Genomic DNA, 14,508 nt, shown 5'->3' with positions numbered 1-14,508 from the left:
TTGTTGAGTAAACCTTGGCGACTATGGAGTTAGCGCTTGTTGAGTAAACCTTCGCGACTATGGAGTTAGCGCTTGTTGAGTAAGCCTTGGCGACTATGGAGTTAGCGCTTGTTAAGTGAACCTTGGTGACTATGGAGTTAGCACCTGATAACTATGGATTTAGTACTTGATAAATAAACTTTGGCAGCAATGGAATTCGTGCCAATTCCTTAGGAATAAATAAATAAAGGATAGTTGGTTCTTAGGGTAAAACCTTAAGAAGATAATGGGGATGGGTAATTGGGTTGATTGTTTGCTGATTAAATATAATAATTATATTATTGTGGGTTGAAAACCCTATATGCTCACCAGGCTCCCAAGCCTGACCCACTCAGTTTTCTTTTCATTACAGGTAATGGCACAAGGGTATAAGTTGGCGGACTTGACGAGAGATTTTGGATTATAGATCAGTAGTCATAAATAACTATTGTAAGGTCTATTTTATATTGTTTATGCTTTTGGTCTGTATCGAACATGACATCCCAATGTTTTATTATTTAATGAAAATACATTCTTTTTGAGAAATGTTTGGATAAATGGTTATCATATTTTTGTTTTTGGGAACAAATTCCGCAACAGTTTTCTTTAAACGATTACTCTGATTTAAAAAAAAAAAAAAAAAACAAAGCATAAACAAATCGATCTTTTCTGGCCGTGAAATTGGGGATGTCACATCATTAGTGGGACCGAACCTTGAACCTTGATTGCTGTTGCTCTCGGAACCGAACCTATGCTTTTGGTAACTGGTGTTCTTTGAACCGAACCTTTCCCTTCGGTTGTTATTCCTTTCAAAACCGAACCTTTCCTTTCGGTTGTAACTACTTTCTTGCGTCCTCATAGTACTTTTCTCTGACTTGGAATTTTTGTCATGATAAGAGAAATGGGCGTTTTGAGATCGCCAAAACTGTTTTTGTTCTAAGAGATTCTTCTTGTATCTCAGATTCCTTTGCTGCTTCTGATCCTTTACTTGCTTCGGCTATCGGTGGATGTTGGCTTTTTGCTTTTGCTTTTTGCTAGCCGGTTCACTTTGAACTGATGATGTTTCACTTAAAGGAGTAACTTCTTCTACAGGAACTTCTTTTGTACCACTAGTACTTGGCACGTCGAAGTTATCAGGCTTGTTTAGCGGCTCCGGCACATATCTGCCTTTGGTTTTCCAGGAAGTCCGTTCTGACAGACCAACAGTTTCGTCTGCATTATCTATAGGAGCAGACCAGAAGAACTCATCACAACCATCTGCATTATCTTCGTTTACAATGGCTGTGAGTTCGGCTGTCTGATGTTCGGTTACTCTTGTGACCTTATATACCCGATTTGGTGTTGTTCTCACCTTTTGGTACACAACAACCTTTTCTTCTAGAATCGGGGACTTATTTTGGGACAAACGAGCAAACTCCACAGAATTTTCAGAAATAAGATTTTTGTGGTTTTCGGGTTCGCTCTTGATAAACTCAGAACAGTCAACTTCATCCTCTACAGAAATTTCACTCATATCATCATCCTCATTAAGCTCAAACGCGTTTTCAACATCTATTTTATTTTCTGAGCTCAAGTTGGCATTCAATGAGTCAAATTTTTGTATGGTTTCGGTCCTTAGTTTCAGTTTATCATTTTCATCCAAAAGGTTTTTCAGCATGTCCTTATGGTCCTTGGATTTTATGAAAGATTCAATTTTGTCTAGACCATACATGTAGGTTGGATTCACATCATCAGACGAAACTACACTTTTGCAATTATATGCTTCAGCGTCGATTTCATCCTCCTTGAATTCAAGGAAGGGCAAATTCATGCGATGAATTTTCTATCCTATTTCACAGTTCAAATGAAGTTGAGTGATGTTAGAATAAAGATGCTTAGCAATTAAACAAAACACATTTCTTTCTTTCAAAAGTTTCAAATTGTCTCTTTGAAAATAAATGTTTTCGTCTTTGGATTTAATCAGCTCCGACTCCTTCAGCTCTATCCACATCCTCCGTTCCTCACTCTTTGATGATACCCTGCTTATTTGGTCAGTTAGGTTAGAATTGGTGACCCGTGTTTGAGTTAAACTGCTATCTAGATTTGAGATTCTTGAGTTTAAGCTTTTCAATTCTTTTTCATATGAGTTTTGTGGGACTTTATATGAAATAAAAACGGATTGTACCTTCTTGATTAATTCATCAAGCTCATTGAATTGCATGCTGAGAGGTTTTGCTGTGAAGCATAAGTCCTCTCGCTCCTTCGTTTCTTCATTCCCACCGTCTGTATTGTATCCCCTCATTTGAGATACATCCGTCACCATCAAGCACTTCCCACTGCTTTCTTCACCTCTAGCAACATACGTCTTTCCATGAGATGGCTTCCTGACTTCATCATCCTCTGAGTCGGTTGACCAGACCTGCACACCACCGAACTCATCATCCGCTGCCGAACCCTGCACAATTAAAGCATTCATTGAAGGGTTAGCAGTAGCTTTCTTTCTCTTGATATCTTCTAGCTTTTTCATCAGCACAGCCTCTTCATCATTTTCCTCGTCCTTCTCTGCCATTTTCTTCAAGACACAGTCTTTGGCATAGTGGTTCTTTCTTCCACAGTAGTAGCAGTTCACACCAGAATCTCCTTCAGCTTTCGGCTCTTTCTTTGGTTCTTCTGCCTTCGGTTCCTCCCTCACCTTTTCAGAACTATAGCTTCCCTGACAATTCCGATTCTTATTTGTAGGCAATCTTTTCTTAATGAACCTCTTTGGATTTGACACCATCATTGCATAATCTTCAGATGTAAGATCATAATCTTCTAATTGAGATCTTCATCCTCTACTACGCTTTTGCTTTTAGACAGAAGAGCCAAGGATCCCAAGCTTGAAACCACACTTTTCTCTTGTAAGACTATCTTTTCTTGGGATTTCAGAATCCCTACTAGCTTTGCCAAAGAATAAGATTTGAATTGCTCATGAGCTTTAACAGTGGACACAACTGCTCTCCACTCAGATCTAAGACCATTCAAAAAGGTAACCTTTTGTTCAATCAGCTTCCTTTCTATATCGTGTTTGATCATCTTACTAAGAAGATGATTGAAGCGATCGAACGTCTGAGTAACAGTTTCATCGGGATTCTGCTTAAATTCGCCAAACTCTGATAAGAGTAAAGTCTGAATGGAATGCTCCAGATCTTCATCTGTGGAATATAACTCTCACAGCCTATCCCAGATCTCTTTAGCAGTGCTGCATGAACTCACTAGCCTGAACGTATCGGATTGAAGAGCGAATCGAATCAGTCTCAATGCTTTAATGTTGCACTGAAACTTTTCCTTTTCGTCTTGAGCAACATCCTTTACGTCTTTTAACAGATCATTGTACTCCTTCTGAGTTTTAATGATTTTTGACGTTGCAGAATGAGCAAATGGTCCAGAAACTATTGCTTCCCAAATAAGGTATCCCTTGTCTTCCGATCAATGACATAATCTTCGAAGTGATGTGCCCAGACTTCATAATCCTGGGTGTAAAGAATAGGAATCTTCGTCGTTGATCCGATGCTGTTTGAGATATTGATGAGATTTGATTGTGACTCGTCCATGCTTGATCCTTTAACCTGTTTGAAAGATCAGACTTGTAATGAATAATATTAGGGCAAAACAAATAAATGCTGAGTTACGTCAATTATGGAATGACGGCTCAATAAATATTAGTTAATGCGGAATAACCCTAATCGCAAACTCTTTCACAGAAAAGATGTGTATGAATTACACAGCCTCTTGCTCTGATACCAATTGATAAGTTATTAATTAACTTGATGATCGATTAGATCTATGTAACAAGTAAGCGATGAATATAAAAACAGTAAATAACCCAAGAATGAATCAAGATGTGTCGAATGATTAGATTACTCAATCCTCAGCAGAGCTCGACTAAGAACTTCCGCTGTAGAGGATACTTAGGGTTACAAAAACAAGAACGATAACTTTGCTGGACAAATAAACCTCTAAACGTTACTGATCGTCCTCATCTTCTAGAATGCATGCAAGCATCTATATATACTAAACCCTACTAAACTCACGGATGGACAGGCCCATACCGAAGATATATATATATATATATATATATATATATATATATATATATTAGACTAACTAACGAGTCCAATAGACGCAACACAAAATACGACCCAACAAAATTATTAGATTAAATCCAGTATTATTGTAATTTCAATATTAATTCTTTATTATCACTATAATATAATTAGTTTGTTAATCTAAATATGGTGTTAAAATCAAAACATAATTTTTATAATATATTCAAAACCTATTTTTTCTAAATAGTTAAAACGTTTAAATATAAGATCTAAATAACAATATCAAATTAACAAAAAAACAATTAATTAAAGTTTACTTTTTATAATAATAATTTTTTTCCTCAAAATAAATAGTTTAAAATAAATTAGAAAGTTTAAAAGTTTAAATATAATATTAAATATAAAACATTCATCAAAAGATAGTTTTAAAATTCATTAAAATCATAAAGGTATAAATAAAATGTTAAATATAAAACCTACATGGTAATTCCAAAATTCATGTACAACTATGGATGTATTTCATTGAAATAATATCACATAAAATATGTCTATCTAAATTGAGTTTATTTTTATTTTCACAGGTAACGACTATTAAGATGATATGACTTTAAATAAAATAATATATGATCTATTATTTGATACTCATAAATACATTACAAAAGTAATTTTGTATAACTATGTTTGATAATGTTTATCATTTAGGGAAAACTGCAATAAAGTCCTTACACATTGGCTTCATAATCGATTTGGTCCCCATATTTTTTTTATTCAATTTAGTCCCAAAAACCGGTAATCGTATTCAATTTAGCCCTTTTACCCGGTCAACAGGTCATCCAACTTTCAAAAATTACATTTTTGGCCCAGATTTCAAAATTTTTTTACAAATTTGGTAAAAAATTTACACTTTTGGCCTAGATTTTTTTTTTCTAAATTTGGTTAAAAATTTACCCTTTTGGCCCAAGTTTTAAAATTATATTAGAATTCATCCCAACTTTAGTTTTTTTTACAACTTTTTTCTCAAAAAAAATTTCGAATATGTTTTTTCTTTATAAAATCATATTTATACAAAAAAAAAACATATTTTCCCATAAAAAATCTTATATTTTCTATATAATACCTTGTTTTTTTAAAAAAATTTGTATACGAAATACCTATTTATAAAATTAGGTATTTATTAAGTACATAAATATATACAAATCCATTTTTATAAAAAAATATACAAACATGTATGTTACAACATATATATATATATATATATATATATATATATATATATATATATATATGTAACAAACTAGCATTGCTCATTGGAGATTCGACTTGTCAACCTTTGATTGTGGACACTAAATTATAATGCATACATGTTTGTGTACAAACATGTATTTAACAAGATCTATGTTTTTGTTTGTGTTTATATTTGGTAATGTTTGGATTTTCATCTTCTTCCATGGTATAAATATGTTATACTTGTTTATCCTATAATGTAGGTATCTTTAGAAAAACGTTTCAGCGCTACGTTATATTGATCTACAGCATATGGTTTAATCATAGAGTTAAAAATAAATTTCTCTGTGTGTTGACTGTGTGTTGACGTAAGCATTTAAAGCATATATGTCTATTTATTAGATCTAAAAATTCTTATTTTGATTGTAAGAAGTTTAAATATTAGGATATTAACATAGTTCGTATGTTTTAGTTTTGTTGTTGGTACTTTCTTTTATCAGGAGGATTAAATATTTGTTTGATTTGTTGTTTGGAAGTAGTTTTGCTTAGATAGGTCATTTAAGTTATTGAAAGCAACTAAATTAACTAAGTTATGTAATGTATATATATTTTATTTTATTAATGATGCTAATATTTTTTAGCATTATAAAAATAAATTAAGTTTTTTGAGACGTATTAAAATATTAATGAAAATGAATTAGTATTTTTATAAGTTTGTATACTTTATCTATAAAAGTGATTACTAAAAAAGGTAAATAAAGAAATATTTTGTTTTTATTAGGGTTTTAATTTTATTACTTGACTGAAGAGTATATTGTATCATTTATTCATAAGAAAAGTAATAAATGTCTAGAAATAAATACGATGACCTAAATTTTAAATTACCACAAAAAATAATTTAGAATTTATTAAGAATAATATAATCATAATAAATACATTACAAATGTATAAAACTAAAAACGATGATCCGGTACACACATGTTTCCTTCTAACTTTAAAATATAAAGAAAAAATTTATTAGAAATTTTTTTTTGAGAAAAAAGTTGTAAAAAAAATAAAGTTAAGATGAATTCATAATAAATCTAAAACTTGGACCAAAAGGGAAAATTTTGGACCAAATTTGTAATAAAATTTAAAATTTGGGTCAAAAATGTAATTTTTGAAAGTTGGATTACCTGTTGACCGGGTAAAAGGGCTAAATTGAATATGATTACCAGTTTTTGGGATTTAATTGAATAAAAAATATATGTAGATTAAATCGATTATAAGACCAATATGTAAGAACTTTATTGCAGTTTTCCATATCATTTATTTAAAATACTTAGAATGTTTTATAATAAATTAATATAAAAATTATTAATTTAAAATTACTAACAAGAAAATATTTATTTTAATAATATATATTATTAATATTTTAATTATAACCAGAATGAGATATCTTCTCGTTTAGAAATAAAGATAATGAAACAAATCAACAAGACACCATATTTTTCCATATAAATATCCTATTTGATTTTTAAGATTTTTTATTAGTTGAATTTATATTGTTTTTCAAAAAAAAATTAATTATAAATAGTTTATTATAGGTTGATTTTTAAGATTTTTTATTAATTGTATTTTTTTTTTCATCTTATTTTACTCCCTTAGTTTGAAAATTATTTTCTAAAATATCCAATGAGTATGAATTTAGGAACATCCGTTTGGACCATGGTAAGCGTTAGCTTTACTCCATTAATTAATGATTATGATTATTTCGGATAAGAAATTCTCAGTTGTCACTTAAGCCGGGCAGCTGTCTACATCTACCAATATTAATACTGCACGGGAAGACCGAGTCACTCACAAGAGGCGTTTGTTCTTATCGTTTTGGGGGTCGATTTTCTCTGTGATGATCTTACAAACCATCCCTCCAAACCAAACCTTCACAGATCGGCAATAGACAGGACATCAATGGGGGAAGCGAAGATGATGAAGCGGTTGCTTGATATTTCAGCTTTAGTAGTGTTCCTCTGCTTTTTGGGCGGGGACTGCAAGTATATGGTGTATGATACTTCTCAAAGCACCCAGGCTGAAAAGATCAATGTTCATTTGGTACCCCACTCTCATGACGACGTTGGCTGGCTGAAGACCGTCGATCAATACTACACCGGTGCTAATAATTCCATTAGGGTAGGGGTACCATCAACTCCCTTTTTTCTTTCTCTGTGTGCGAATGCATATTGATCGCTGCATAGCATTAACAAGTGGTCGATTTCATTCATTTCTTGGTAAATTGTTACAGGGTGCCTGTGTCCAGAACGTGTTAGACTCCGTGATTTCAGCTTTGCTCGATGACAAGAATCGCAAGTTCATCTACGTTGAAATGGTTAGCTCTCGTTGCTGTTCAATTGATTTATCTACTACCAATTCCAATTCCACATAGAAACCTTTCTATTCTATCTACAAAATTAGAGATTCATCTGTTTTTTTCCAGGCATTCTTCCAGCGGTGGTGGAACCAGCAGAGCGAACTGCTCAAGACTAAAGTCAAGGAGCTCGTCAACACTGGTCAACTTGAATTCATGTCTGTTGACTACGTTAAATATTGAATCTGTTGTATCAAAGAAACATTGTATTGTACTTGTTCTTAACCCTACTTAATTAATTGCTGTTTCAAGAAATGGGGGTATGTGCATGCACGACGAGGCAACACCACATTACATTGACTTGATCGATCAAACAACTTTAGGACACATGTTTATACAACAGGAATTTGGTCAAAAACCTAGAGTTGGTTGGCAGATCGATCCTTTCGGCCACTCTTCTGTTCAAGCTTACTTGCTGGGTGCCGAGGTATGGACTTTGATCTTCCCCCTTATTTAATGTTTATATTTCTGTTCAGTCTCGTTATAATTGTTTCAGAAAAGACCGAGGGACATACTTAAATTAGGTCAAATTTCGATTACTACATAAAACATTTTGATTACAGGTGGGATTTGACTCTCTCTTTTTTGCTCGAATGGATTATCAAGATAGGGCAAAGAGGAAAATTGACAAGACTCTTGAGGTTGTATGGCAGGGTTCTAAGTCTCTTGGTTCATCTTCACAGGTGTGCACATGAAACATAATATATTTAAGTAATTTATTGCGAACTGTTGAAAAATCTTTCTCAACGACCAACTTGCAGTTATTTACTGGTATATTTCCCAGACATTATGATCCCCCAGATGGTTTCACATTTGAAATAAATGATGTATCTCCTCCTATTCAGGTAAAAACATAAAACACTGTCACTGTGTTGTGTGATATTTGATTTGTATGTATTGTAGGGTTATTTTGTTTTTCTTACTAAATAGTAATACTAATTCTATTATATAATAGGATGATGTTCTCCTGTTTGACTACAATGTTGAAGAGCGGGTAAATGATTTTGTGGCTGCAGCCATGGCTCAGGTATAAGGTGTGACATGAAACTTTGTATGTAGGTATATATAAAATAATAAGGAACTATGTCTCTTCTAAATCCTAAGTATATTCAGGCTAATGTAACAAGGACAAACCATATAATGTGGGCCATGGGAACCGATTTCCGTTATCAATATGCAGTTTCATGGTTCAGACAGATGGACAAATTCATTCATTATGTTAACCTGGTATTTTCCTTTCTTTTCATCTGTTATTCTCTGTTAGATTAAAGTAATTAATTAATAATTGTTTTATTGGTATTGTTAAGGACGGGCGTGTGAATGCACTGTATTCTACCCCATCCATTTACACAGATGCGAAACATGCAGCCGATGAAACATGGCCTCTGAAAACTGATGACTTCTTCCCGTAAGTAAATGAATACACTTTCCTCTATGTTGTGAATGTGGTTGTGATTGTGATTGTGATTGTGTCCTAAAAGATGAAATCAAAACTTTTAGATATGCAGATAAAGAAAATACGTACTGGACAGGATACTTTACTAGCAGGCCAGCTTTTAAAGGTTATGTGAGGACAATGAGCGGTTACCATTTGGTAAGTTACTAATACTTGTTTTAAACTTTAAACAATCACTCACCTGCTACAATTTACAAACTCAATCCAGGCTGCAAGACAGTTAGAATTTTACAAAGGGAGGAACAAGTCTGGACCAAATACAGATGCCCTGGCCGATGCTCTAGCAATTGCTCAACATCATGATGCAGTTAGTGGTACACAAAGGCAGCATGTGGCTTCTGATTATGCAATGCGTATCTCAATGGGCTATGCACAGGTAGCTACACCTTACACTACAGATTCATCAACTTATAAAACCAAACATGATGAATGATATTTATTAACATCGATTGATAAAACACTGCAGGCTGAGGAAGTAGTAGCTTCATCATTAGCATTTTTAACATCATCAAGATCAAATAAAAATTCAGTTGGCACGATTCACCAAGTAATCTTATGCAACTTCTAATTTTGATTAAAGATTTGCCCAATAGCTAATTTAGTTAGTGGTAACTAATTTTGATATTTCAGTGTCCTCTCCTTAACATAAGTTACTGTCCTCCCTCAGAAACTGTTTTGACTAATGGAAATAGTTTGGTGAGCATAATGCTCTTCTCGATTTTCTGATTTATTTCATGTCTAGATTCTGAGTATAATGTCAAGCGTTGTTATATTTATAGGTGGTAGTTGTCTACAACCCCCTAGGATGGAATAGAGAAGAAGTGGTCCGAATTCCTGTGAGTTTGTTTCAGTCCCATTTATTTGACTTAAGTTTCGATTCTATAATATAATTTTATTGACTTGATTCATAAAATGCTACAGGTTTCCTCCAATGAGTTAATTGTTCTGGATTCAAATGGAAGAGAAATAGAATCACAGCTGCTTCCTATATTTAATGCCTCTTTAAACATGAGAAAGTACCATGTTAAAGCATATCTTGGTAAAACTCCAAGCAATACACCCAAATATTGGCTTGGATTTACAGCATCTTTACCACCTCTTGGTTTCAACACCTACATCATCTCCAATGCAAAACACGCAGGTCAACTCTTTGAATGTTTTGTTCAAATTTGGAAATCTTAATGTCAAGGATCATATCATATGACACGTGTACTGATGATCAACAGATACAAGTTTAACAATGTCAACAGTGCTGACATCAGACAATATTAGTGATGAAACTGTAGTTGTTGGTGGAGGAAATTTGAAGCTGCATTATGCTACAGACGAGGGAAAGCTTATACGTTATACAAATAAAAGAAGCTTGGTAACTATAAATTAATTCCTTAAATCCAAATATACTATTTAATTTTTCAGCTTGATAGACATTCTCTTTTTTGGCACATGGTTGAAGGTTGAAGGAGCCATGGAACACTCGTACAGCTACTATTCTGGTTATAATGGGACAGACCAGGTATATTCAATTTCTCAACTAGAATGTGTGTGTGAACTGTGAAGTTAGTTACATGAATTTTGTTTATTTTCTGATGTTCTTCTTAATTTTTGAAGGCTTCTGGAGCTTATATCTTCCGTCCTAATGCCACATTTCCAATAAAATCTCAAGGGCAGGTAAACCATACTCTTTTGGGGTAGTTACCCACTACTGTTGCAAGTGACTAACGATTTCTTTCGTTACAGAAAGCTTTTACTATCGTAAGGGGCCCACTAATGGATGAAGTGCACCAACAGTTAAACTCCTGGATATATCAGGTCACCCGTGTATACAAGGAGAAGGAACATGCTGAAGTTGAGTTTATCGTAAGAATTTAATTCCCTTTTGATTTAGTGTAGTTGTAGTAGCTTCCTGTTGACCAGTGTGTGTGTGTGTGTGTGTGTGTATTCTCTAATTACACATCTTATGATTTGGTACTACCAGATTGGACCTATCCCTATAGATGATGGTGTTGGGAAAGAAATAACAACTCAGATCACAAGTGCCTTGAAGACAAACAAAACATTCTATACAGATTCTAACGGGAGAGACTTCATTAAAAGGGTATATATTTTATAGATGGCTGTTTCTGTACTCTAATACGTGTCTCTCACATGACATAATTTACTGTATTGCAGGTTCGTGATTTCAGAACAGATTGGGAGCTGCAAGTGAATGAACCAGTTGCTGGAAATTATTACCCAGTACGTGTTCACATGTCATCATTGTAGTGTGTTTTATGATTAATGTAATAAAATGATTTGGTTAGATAAATCTTGGAGCTTATGTTGAGGATGGAAGTATGGAACTCTCAGTGTTGGTGGATCGTGCAGTAGGTGGCTCTAGTTTAGTAGATGGTCAAATAGAACTAATGCTTCATAGGTATCAGTCTCATTCAAACATTAATTGTAACTTTCATATATATATATATATATATATATATATATATATATAATTTGCTTTCTTTGTAATATAATAGGAGGCTATTATATGATGACGTGAAAGGTGTTGGTGAGGTGCTAAATGAGACAGTGTGTGTCCTGAATGATTGCAAGGGCCTGATGGTAATCATTTTGCTTCATTACAATATGTCCATCAATGATGGATTAGAGTAGTTAAACATATGAACTCTAATCAACATAACGTGCACTCTTTCCTTGTTTTATATTGTTTTCCAGATCCAAGGAAAATATTATATTAGAATGGATCCAGTAGGAGATGGAGCCAAGTGGCGTCGCACATTTGGTCAAGAAATTTATTCTCCACTCCTTGTGGCATTTGCACAACAGGTTAACTAATCTTTTGTTTGTTTGTTTTCTCATTTTTTTTTTTGTAAATAAATATACAGCCCTTATCTTTATTATATATATATATATATATATATATATATATATATATATATATATATATATATATATATATATATATATATATATATATTGCAGGATGGAAGTGATTGGAAAAATGATCATGTATCATCCTTCTCGATGATTGATGCATCCTATAGCTTGCCAAACAACACAGCTATTATAACTCTACAGGTATAATATATATAATCATTATACTTGGTGGACTAGTTGTTTGTTCATTGGGGCTATTCATACCATGATTAAGTTGATTTGTATTGTATTTGATGATTGCAGGAGCTTGAAAGTGGAAAAGCACTCCTTCGTTTGGCTCATCTATACGAGGTTTTACCAGACTGTTCCAAGTTTTTTTTTTCTCATGAAATGTTTAGTTATGATTATAAACTGGCGGGGCGTTTGTTATATGGATTGAAAGGTGGGGGAAGACAAAGATTACTCTGTAATGGCAAGTGTGGAGCTGAAGAAGCTGTTCCCAGATAGGAAGGTATATCCATAAGTTGGTTTTAAATGTGATTGTTTTGTTGTCCATTTGATTTCTCTGTATGTGTGTGCGAGTTTCTCAGATAAGGAAGGTAACAGAGATGAATCTGTCGGGTAATCAAGAAAGAGGCGAGATGGAGAGGAAGAAGCTTGCTTGGAAAGTGAAAGGTGGATCTGAGAGGGAGATAGTTAGGGGAGGTGGGGTTGATCCTGAAAAGCTAGTAGTGGAACTTGGGCCCATGGAAATCCGAACATTCTTCATCGACTTGTATTATCTCGGGATGTTTGGTTCGGTTAATGATGAGGTGTTTGGCTGATGTAATTAATGTAAGACAGATTATGTTTACTGGTGACATCCGATCCAATCTGTCTCCAATACGAATACGAGTGAACAAATAAAAATGGAAAACAAAAAATGTGGGCTGCTCTTTTTGCAGGCCGACCTTGGGTTGTACAACCCAAGGTTTGTGCTTTTCCACATCAAAGTTGAAACATGGACGCCTGTTGATGTTTTTATTTTTGACCATTTTTCTTTTGATTTGGATTTGTTATAAACTGGAATCTTTTATTTTTATAAAAAAGTAACAAAATCCGAATACTTTTTTAAGTAGTTAATATGACCGTAATTTTAGTTTTGTTTTATATTTAAAGACATCTTTAAAAATGTCCTATGGTTTTCAAAAAAATTGAGTTCAGTTTTTAATTTTTTTTAAGGATCATCTTTGTGGTTTGAGAACTTTGGATCATCTTTATAGCTAACGCTGTCGGTCTAACCATGTGAGGGTAATATCGTCTTGATCATTTTTGAAGTTGTTTTGAAATTTTTATTAATTGATTTTATTAATAAAGAAAATATCTCTCTCTCTCTCTCTCTCTCTCTCTCTCTCTCTCTCTCTCTCTCTCTCTCTCTCTCTCTCCAACCGCCATCAGATTGCTGCCACCCTTTGTTACCATGCTGTTGACTTTTTCAACAATAGATGATTTTGCCATTGGAGCTGTGATGGATTAGAAATGGTGTAGATATGTGCAAAAGAAACAGAGGAGAGTTAGAAATGGTGTAGATATGTGCAAAAGAGAACAGAGGAGAGGCGAATATGGGTTGTAATTTGTCTCCTTCATGCTGATCTTGCTTATGTTCTCCCTTGATAATAAACATATTATCCTCGACATACACCTTCATATCTTCCTTGGAGAGTCTTAGAATGTTAAATCTCATCTTGATTTCATTCTCAATAGAAGACACCCAATTCGTAACACCAATTTTTTCTTGATAAATCTCTAAATTAATTGAAAATAGAAAAAGTTAATTGCACCTTAATGAATCAATATTCATGATAATGAGTAGTTGGGAACCCCAATTCATGAAAGGAACCATCATGAAGCTTGGTATCCTCCTTGCAGATTGCATCAAACTTAATCATGAGTTAGTGAGGTTTCAATATTCATTTCCAATGGCTCTCGATTCTTGAGAATATCATATTATAAACACACACTTTGGTAAATTTCTCTCTATCCCGTATCTCTTATAACCTATGACATGTATGTATGGTGTTAGATGCATGAATCAACAACATACTTTTGTTTGTCTTCTAAAAGATTCTTAAAAATTCAAGAATATGGGTTGTAATTCTGTCTAGCCTAGGAACTCTAGTTGTCTCCTTCATTCTGATCTTGCTTATGTTCTCCCTTAATAATAAGCATATTATCCTTGACATACACCTTCAGATCTTCCTTGGAGAGTCTCAGAATGTCAAATCTCATCTTGATTTCATTCTCAATAGAAGACACCCAATTCATAACACTCACTTTTTCTTGATAAATCTCTAAATTAATCGAAAATAAAAAAAAGTTAATTGCACCTTAATGAATCAATATTCATGATAATGAGTAGTTGGGAACCCCAATTCATGAAAGGAACCATCATGAAGCTTGGTATCCTCCTTGTAGATTGCATCAAACAT

The 14,508-nt window shown here is 33.5% G+C and overlaps 1 protein-coding gene across 1 annotated transcript; it reads left to right on the top strand.

Moving 5' to 3' along the window:
* The first annotated feature begins 7,128 nt into the window (after nt 1-7,128).
* LOC145097983 (alpha-mannosidase At3g26720-like) lies at nt 7,129-13,063 on the top strand. The gene is made up of 28 exons (XM_079035674.1): nt 7,129-7,478; nt 7,591-7,674; nt 7,783-7,871; nt 7,966-8,140; nt 8,277-8,396; nt 8,475-8,558; nt 8,669-8,740; nt 8,827-8,940; nt 9,021-9,121; nt 9,214-9,307; nt 9,378-9,545; nt 9,636-9,716; nt 9,800-9,865; nt 9,949-10,005; nt 10,091-10,310; nt 10,396-10,535; nt 10,623-10,682; nt 10,778-10,837; nt 10,907-11,026; nt 11,145-11,264; nt 11,339-11,404; nt 11,470-11,582; nt 11,680-11,764; nt 11,879-11,989; nt 12,146-12,241; nt 12,344-12,391; nt 12,483-12,551; nt 12,631-13,063. The coding sequence occupies exons 1-28, from the start codon at nt 7,260-7,262 to the stop codon at nt 12,862-12,864; spliced, it is 3,066 nt and encodes a 1,021-aa protein (XP_078891800.1). The 5' UTR covers nt 7,129-7,259; the 3' UTR covers nt 12,865-13,063.
* The last annotated feature ends 1,445 nt before the right edge of the window (nt 13,064-14,508 follow it).

The sequence above is a fragment of the Lactuca serriola genome, chromosome 4, assembly GCF_051521515.1.
Source record: "Lactuca serriola cultivar US96UC23 chromosome 4, Lser_US96UC23_V15, whole genome shotgun sequence".
In the NCBI taxonomy this organism is placed as follows: domain Eukaryota; kingdom Viridiplantae; phylum Streptophyta; class Magnoliopsida; order Asterales; family Asteraceae; genus Lactuca; species Lactuca serriola.
This window is presented reverse-complemented; position numbering and strand designations above follow the sequence as displayed.

Excerpts from the sequence above, each read along its gene's own strand:
- LOC145097983 (XM_079035674.1), top strand. The coding sequence starts at position 7,260 with ATGGGGGAAGCGAAGATGATGAAGCGGTTGCTTGATATTTCAGCTTTA. Across the intron at positions 8,741-8,826 it reads TGGCTGCAGCCATGGCTCAG|GCTAATGTAACAAGGACAAA; the intron begins GTATAAGGTGTG and ends AAGTATATTCAG. Across the intron at positions 10,006-10,090 it reads AAGAAGTGGTCCGAATTCCT|GTTTCCTCCAATGAGTTAAT; the intron begins GTGAGTTTGTTT and ends AAAATGCTACAG.